General features: G+C 40.5%; 1 protein-coding gene across 6 annotated transcripts in view; it reads left to right on the forward strand.

Moving 5' to 3' along the window:
* RBFOX2 (RNA binding fox-1 homolog 2) overlaps positions 1-6,670 on the forward strand; it is a 159,089-nt gene extending 152,419 nt beyond the window's left edge. For 5 of the 6 annotated variants that reach the window (XM_075182698.1, XM_075182701.1, XM_075182697.1 and 2 more), the window contains 2 exons: positions 808-889; positions 5,867-6,670. In XM_075182698.1, coding sequence (XP_075038799.1) covers positions 808-889; positions 5,867-6,031 — 247 coding nt within the window. In that variant the 3' untranslated portion in view covers positions 6,032-6,670. The remainder of the gene's footprint in view (positions 1-807; positions 890-5,866) is intronic. The other variant, XM_075182707.1, reaches the window with a different exon arrangement.
* Positions 6,671-7,918: the final 1,248 nt, after the last annotated feature.

Here is a 7,918-nt window from a genome sequence, read left to right on the forward strand (position 1 = left end):
AATCTGAAAACATGGAAAATAGTGTTCCTTGTAGCAATTACATCGGTGTGGAGAGTGTATGAATTACAGGTGATATGGACAGGTGCAGCCTTTTCTAAAAATATTGGCGGACAAGAATTCTTGCCAAATATAGTGCCTTAGTTTTGAATAAATCAGGAGATTGTGCTACCTTCCTTATGCCGAAAAGAAATGATGAAAACAGAGCAACTGTTTTTCTTAGAGAAAGGGAAAAAAGAAAAGGCCAAGCAGCTATAAAAATACCCGTTCTTATCCGTGCAAGCTGGAAAAGATCCTGCATACAAGATGCATATAATAAAAGAACTGAAGTGGCAAGGGGTATAAAAGCCAGCAGGGTAGTAATTTTTTGTTTGCTAAAAGGTATGAATCTTTTAACACCTGAGCTTCAACAGATGCAACTTTTGGGAAAAAAAGACCCTCAGTGCAGTGATAGAACATGAAGGGGAAAAACAAACAGTGAGAGTGAACTATTGCTGGACTGAGTTATTTTTCAAAAGACTTTAAAAGCAGACTGCTACTTTTTAGATAAAATGTCTGGACTGCCCACCCCTACGTGAAGTAACTTCTTGGGTATTATTAATTGGAGTGTACTGGCACAGAGGAGGAAGAGGAAATGTAAGGTTATGTATCTGATAGTGTTTCCTTGAATACTCCATAGCAGCACACTTGCCCAGATCAATTTTGTTGTTAACATATTCTGTTGAGATTTTTCAGCTTGGAGAAAGCAAGAAGACAGAAGGAGGGATGGATGTGTAGCCTTGTATACTTTTAAGGTGTCTTCTTTTCCAGTCTGGACTTCCAGTCTGGAGATGGGGGAATTAACTCATTGATGTATGTTGCCACGAGAAGTCAACGAAACCCCTATTATCAGGTATATAATCCTTGTTTTGGTGCTTGTTTGCCTTTTTTGTATGAAAGGGGAAAATACATATTATGCTGACCATTTATTCATAATCAAAATATTCCATGGCAGCCATTACGAAGAGTAAATTACCGTATTTCCCCATGTATAAGACGCACCTTTTTCCCCCAAATTTTGGGTCTAAAAAAAAGGTGCGTCTTATACACTGCAAGTCTTACTTACCTCAATGAAGAAGTCGGCACCTGGATGTGAGAGCGTTTCCGCAGGCAGGAGCCATCCCTATGCGAGCTTTAACCCAGCGATTAAGAGGAGCAGTGGGGGTAACTTGCACTAGAGGCTCCAGTGATGAGGTGCTGACTCCGATAGATCCGGGTGAACCGGAAGTCCCGCTGCGAAACCGGAAGTAGCGGGTCTGCCGGGCTGTTCCAACTCCAGCCCCTGGTCTCCACCGGAAACAGGCCACAATTGCCGTGATAGGCGCTCCGAGAGGTAAGGTACTCAAGCTAGGAGCCACCAGGGCCAGGGGGAACTCTCAGAAGGCGGGGGCACCCGGGATTCTGGAAACCGCCAGGAGGGCAGCATGCTCAGAGCATCAGATGGCGCGGGACGTCCAGCCGGCAGTGGGAGACACCAGTCGTCTCAGGAAGCTTTTTTTTTCATTTTGGGCCCCAAAATTAAGGTGCGTCTTATACATGGGTGCGTCTTATACTTGGGGAAATACGGTACCTTTCCAGCTTGAATAGTTCGGTATAAGGCAGCTTCTCTTTTGAGTGGCTTCTCAAGCTTTCATCTGGAAAAACCTGAACAATCTAGAATGTAGAAAAAGCTTGGGTAGAAACTCTCTATTTGCTCAGAGCACCACTTTATCTGCATAGTTATTGAGAAATGGTTCTGTTACAAAAACAATTGTGTAACAATTTATGTACTTTTTTACCCTTAGAGTGCATTCCTTATGTGGGTTTTTTTAGTCCTCATAACATGTCTCTGCTCACTCCATACTGTTTGAATATCCGCTTTAATATTGGTAAAATATGTGGTTATCTGTTACACTGTAGGTGAGTTATTCAGATTTGCCTTAATTTAATTAGCACTGGCAAATATCACAGCAGTGCTGAGTATCAACTTCATACCAAAAAGAAGCCTGTTATAGGATCTAATGAACTACATCTCTGTTCAGCGTGGGACACACAGAACGTATTTGTCATTGTTGTGTCAACATCTGTTAAGCTTCCCACTGAGCTCAATTGTGATTACTATCTGTTTGGCTGCTGGACTCTCTGACACGAGGTCCAAGATGCTGACAGTTGGGTGCAGAGTTGCTTTCACCACTTCCATTGCCCTGCACAATTTGGATCAATTGTTCATTTCTGCTTTCTCATTACCTACCTTAGCTAATACATATTTAACCACATTCCTCCGTTATAAACCTACTCAATTTAAACTGTTTATTTTCATCCCACTTTTTTCCAAACTCCTCTTGTCTCCATCCCATTTCTCCCTTCCCTATTGTTTCACCTTCACTAATTCCCTGCTCACTAGTCTATCCATGTACCGTTTTGTCTCCTACACCCTCCACACTCGCCAGCATACATAAACAGAAATAAACCTCTCACCCATGAATCATCCTCTAATGTGCTCGGTCTCACTGATTCTCATGGCTGCTGGTGACATGGTGACATCTCAGCTAACCCTGGGCCCCATATAATCCTTACTATCTGCTTACTCTGCTTGATCCACCCCAAGCCTTTTCATCAACCCCATACTTCCAATCCTGCCAACTTCATACACATAATTTCCACTACCCTCGCTTCTCTTCTGTGCACTATAGAATGTTATCTGTTTGTAACAAGGTTGCATAAAATGATCTATTCATTTCTAAATCCCTCAGCATGTGATGATACTAAATTCACTGCAGCTCTCTTCTAAATTTGATTCACCCTCAACCACACTCCCAGACTCTGAAACAGACAAGATGGCAAAATCGGCATTCTACTTTCTCCACGCTGCACCTTCCAAGCCATACCTTCTGAACACTCCCTCTCGCTCTTTCTTTGCAGTCCATATCCTCTGTCTATTTTATCCTCTGCACCTTCGCGTTGCTGTCATTTATCGTCCCCCATGTCCAGTTTCCAAATTTCTTGACAACCTTGTGGCCTGGCTCACTTTTTTTTTTTTTTTAATCATTTGACCTGCCTACTCCCATACTAGGAGGTTTCAACATGCCCGTTGATGACTTATTGCTAAAATTTTTTTCATTTCCTCCATTAGTCTCTCCTAATGGACCTCCTCACCACCCACTGAGATGGGCACTCCCTTGACATTTTCTCCCACTACTGCTCTGTCTCTAGTTTCTCCATCTTAGCCTTCCCTTCTCTAACCACAAACCCTGTCCTTCTGCCTCACTTAATCTCATGCACTCTCCAATTCACATTTAATACTTTCCAGGAACTGAAGATGAAGGTTCTCTGTACCTTTAATCATCTCACCCTATGGCATGTACCTTCAACCTTATTCCCTTGCATGCTCCCTCTCCCACACTGCATTCCCCCTTCTTCAATCTGTCTCTCTCCACTGGCACATTTCCATCCTCCTTTTTAAACCTGTGCCCATCTCACCAATTCTAAAGAAGCCATGTCTCGAACCAGCCTTTTTCTAACTACCACCCTATTTTTCTCCTTCCTTTAGCCTCCAAACTACTTGAACGATTAATGTACAACCACCTGGCTCGCTCTTCTCACTCCATTCTTGACTTTCCACAATCAGGCTTCTGACCCCAACATTCCACTGAAACTGAAATCTGTGATAATTATGCCAGAGTAGTAAGTCTATCTGAATTCTAGATCTGTAGAAATCATACAATGACAATAAGGTTAACAGGTCACGCAGACTATTGTCTAATGGAAACTATCTTTGTTTACCTAAACCACAAAAGATATAAATAGAGGTTGTTTCCCCTCTGTTTCAAATCTAGCCAGGCAAGTGTTGTGCTTAAAGCACACTGGATTGAATTGCCAAAATGACGACATACTGTAACCTTTTTTTTTTTTTTTCATAGTCTAATTGTTCTGCCCTGCTATGACATTGCTATTTACCCACCCATTACAAACTAAAAGTGAGAGAGAATGTAAGATTGTGCTGATACCTAGTTTGTCTAGCAATGTAGCTAAGGGTAAGGCTAGGTACATATTACAGGAAAAGTCTAACAAATGGCGATTTACCCATGACAGGGAGAAAAAAAATAATCCTGATCAGCATGCCGATTCATGTGTGTGCTGTACACTATACACTATTTACCTTCAGATATGTGCTCTTTATCTGATCAAAGAGCAGTCTAGTCGCTTAGAGAATGTCAGTGTAAATGTATATGTGGTATGTTAAAAAGAACACACTAGGAGCCAGAAGTAATTTTTTTTTGTTATGAGAATTCCCCTTATTTAATTATTGTTCCATGCATATCCCCTCAGTTTTTATTTCTATTGAGCATATGTTTTTTATTTTGTATAGAACTCAGTTTAATAAAATCTATCCTAACAGCTGAACAAACTAGTTAATACCTAATCTTAAAGTAACGAAGACTGTTGTATGCAAGGCTGTCATTAGATATCCTCTCACAGTAGTATAGGGCTAGGTACGCACAGCAGAGTATTCCGACCAATGTGTTAACGACGATTGTATCTGCGACTTAAGTCCCTCTCGGTCGGTTTATCCATGCGTACACACTATACACCTTGTTAACAATTTTTGCAAGAGCAACCGTCTGGCTTAAAAGATTGTGATTGCGTACACACTGAAGCAATATATGGGTTCCCTGCAGTGATATATTAAAGAAATTTAAATAAAGGGCTGAACATCACCTGAAAAATAATCCCACAAACTCAGATTCAGGAAAAGGAACAATGTCATTGCCATTCATTCTATAACACATTATTGTGTATAGTGTACGTTCGTTCGCAACTGCACATTAACGATTAATTTTAATATAATGGATATTGTTGAACAGCAAGCTTGAGGTCTTTTGCTACTCGCTATGGCAAGAAGACCGCAAGCAAAGAACCAGAGATTTTTGCCCACAGGAAGTTCACTGGCTGATTGCAAATACAGCACAGCAATTTCACTCCAAGCTCTGGGTTTGATCATACCTGAAACCTGTGACGCTATAGTTCAAGTTCTGGGTGGACAGTATATGAAGGTTGGTAAAAGAAGTATTGTGTTTTTTTCAAAAAAATATTTTATTAAAATAGTATACAGATTACAAAAAAAACTGCAGTGCAATAAAAAACAAGGGGTTCACAGCTGTTCATAATGCAAAAGTTTGCTATTTTCCATTGGGGATGGACTCCCTGTATACTGTTGCATACTTGTGCTACCCATAGGTGTAGAAGTCATGTAGGCTTGCAGGGTAACTGTTTGTCCTCCCATGATGGGATGTTGCACATGGAGTGACTGAAATGTATATCATGGTGCCTGCCTGAAATGTCCTTGCTCCTGTGTGTGGATGTCATTAAAACAGTGTCTGATGCCAGAACCTCCCTGGCTGACTTACAAATGATGTCATACACCAACCATTCCATCTCTATTCCAATTTCTCTGATAGCACTTCTCATTTTGCTTTCAACCGTTACTCCTAGCAGATCAAATTCATCTTGCCGAGGCTTTTGCGAAATCAAGTGATTTGCACAATTTACCATATATTCTGTCAGCGCATCTTTTTGCTCAAGGTCACGGACCCTTTTTTTGTGTGTATTTTTTTTTTTTTTACCCTCTCCTTTTGACCACCTTGTGGCTGTTTTGGTACATCTGTGATGTCCTGGCTGTCTACTGTCAGCTGGCTGGCATGCGTAGGGCTATCATGTTGCTCTGCCACATTGGGGACTACTGCTTCAGATAGGACAGCAGAATGTGTCATGAAAACAAAATGTAAAATAGTGAGTATAACGTTACATGCATGTGTACCAATTTAACATTTAAACAATCTTTGTCTTTCAGTTTCCTGCAACTGTTGAGAAATGCCAAGTTATCCCTGAAGATTTTGAAAGTCTTTGGAATTTCCCATACTGTGGCAGTGTCATTGAGGGTGGCATAATTCTTACATATTTGCCATCAAAGTGGACTCTTATTACAAGTATAAATGATTCTTCAGCATTATTCTAATGGCCATAGTGGATGTCAACTATGAATTCCTATTTGTGGACGTTGCAAAAAATGGGAAGGTGTCAGATGGAGGCGCATTGGAGCAGACTCCTTTCCATGGACACAAAATATGGACTACATTTTGTGTTTGTGGCAGATGAAGTGTTTGTGTTACACATTAATGTATTGAAACCTTACCCACAATGAAATCTGTCAGCAGAAAGGAGGATCTTTAATTATAGGTTGTCAAGAGCTAGGTGCATTGTGGAAAATCATCATCAGTTATTTATATAGCGCCACTAATTCTGCAGCGCTGTACAGAGAGAGAACTCCTTCACATCAGTCCCTGCCCCTTTGGAGCTTAGTCTAAATTCCCTAAGATAGACACACACACAGACTAGGGTTAATTTTGATAGCAGCCAATTAACCTACCAGTATGTTTTTGGAGTGTGGGACGAAACCGGAGCACCCGGAGGAAACCCACGCAAACACAGGGAGAACATACAAACTCCACACAGATAAGGCCATGGTTGGAAATCGAACTCATGACCTCAGTGCTGTGAGGCAGAAGTGCTAACCACTAAGCCACCGTGCAATGTGTTTGGTATTTTGAGCAACAGCTATAAATCTATGCCTAGACCAGGTGGACAAAGTGGTGATGGATTGGCATAAAAGCCCTATTGTGCGCAGTACGCATACCAATATGGACAACAATGCAGAAGTAGCAGAAGTTGTTGAGTTGACACCACTAGTCAGGCCAGATGAGAAATTGGCAAAATTTACAATATTTTAATGGTGAGGGTGCTGTGCCTTGGCAGAATAACATTGTGTAATGTATGGACAGTAGCATTATATGCTTGTAAACTGTATTGTGCGGTTTATTTAAGTGAATAAAAATTAAGAATATTCAATGTTGTATGTTTTGATTACTGTTCCACTTGGCAGTATATCATCAGTTTTTAGTACTTCAGATGGGGACCTACTGTATGTCTTTGTGTTGTAGGTGGACTCTAACAATTTCCTCATCACGGGTGAAGAAAATGCTTGGTGTCACACCAGAACTTTGGCACATACACATCCTAAGCCGCTGCCTTAGATTTTTTGGAGGCCTCAATCTTGTTTAGTTCTTTTTTGAATACAGTCCTAGTGTTCTGTATCTTCCCCTTTGCTCATTCTACAGTTGCATCGGGGTAATGTGAAAGACATGCTTTCACGAATCCTTCCATAGCCACACTCCTCTTCTGTCTGCTTGAGTATTCTTTTGGTTTTATTTTCCACAAGCAGGGATGGGATCTGTAGGCCTCAATGAAGTTACTCATGAGCTCCATGTTTTGGTCAGATGCCATGGCAATATATTTTCTACAAAAAAAAAAAGTCAGATTTGCAAAGACAAGATTTTTGTAAACTTAGATGATGGTGAGAATACTTGATCAGTACGACTATGATTGTCAAAAGCGAAAATACCAAAAAGTTTAATCACCGAAAAGAAGTGATTATGCAGAAACTCCTAAATCATATCGGAGAAAAGGACAAAATTCCAAATCCAAGCTTTTTAGAATCCAAAAAAAATAAACGATTTAAAAGTGGTTATTAAAAAGGTTTAAAACTCGTTACAGAATTTGTGGTAAAAAATAACGATTAGTATGAAAACTTTTACATTTCTTTACAGAAAAAAGAATGCACAATGAAATGTGCTGTGTAGCTACTGAAAAAGCTTGAGAAAGTCTGTTCTTCAGACGAAACGTGTCGCTTGTTCTATGCTGCCACATCGGTTTTGAATTTCTCAATTACGGATACATTCTGCTAACTTGTTGTCCTCCAGTGGAATCAATCCATATGAACCTGCTTACTAATCCGGATTTCTCGAAGGTGCGCACCGAAGAGATTTGAATTTTAAACACTCCGATT

The sequence above is a fragment of the Mixophyes fleayi genome, chromosome 8, assembly GCF_038048845.1.
Source record: "Mixophyes fleayi isolate aMixFle1 chromosome 8, aMixFle1.hap1, whole genome shotgun sequence".
Taxonomy (NCBI): domain Eukaryota; kingdom Metazoa; phylum Chordata; class Amphibia; order Anura; family Limnodynastidae; genus Mixophyes; species Mixophyes fleayi.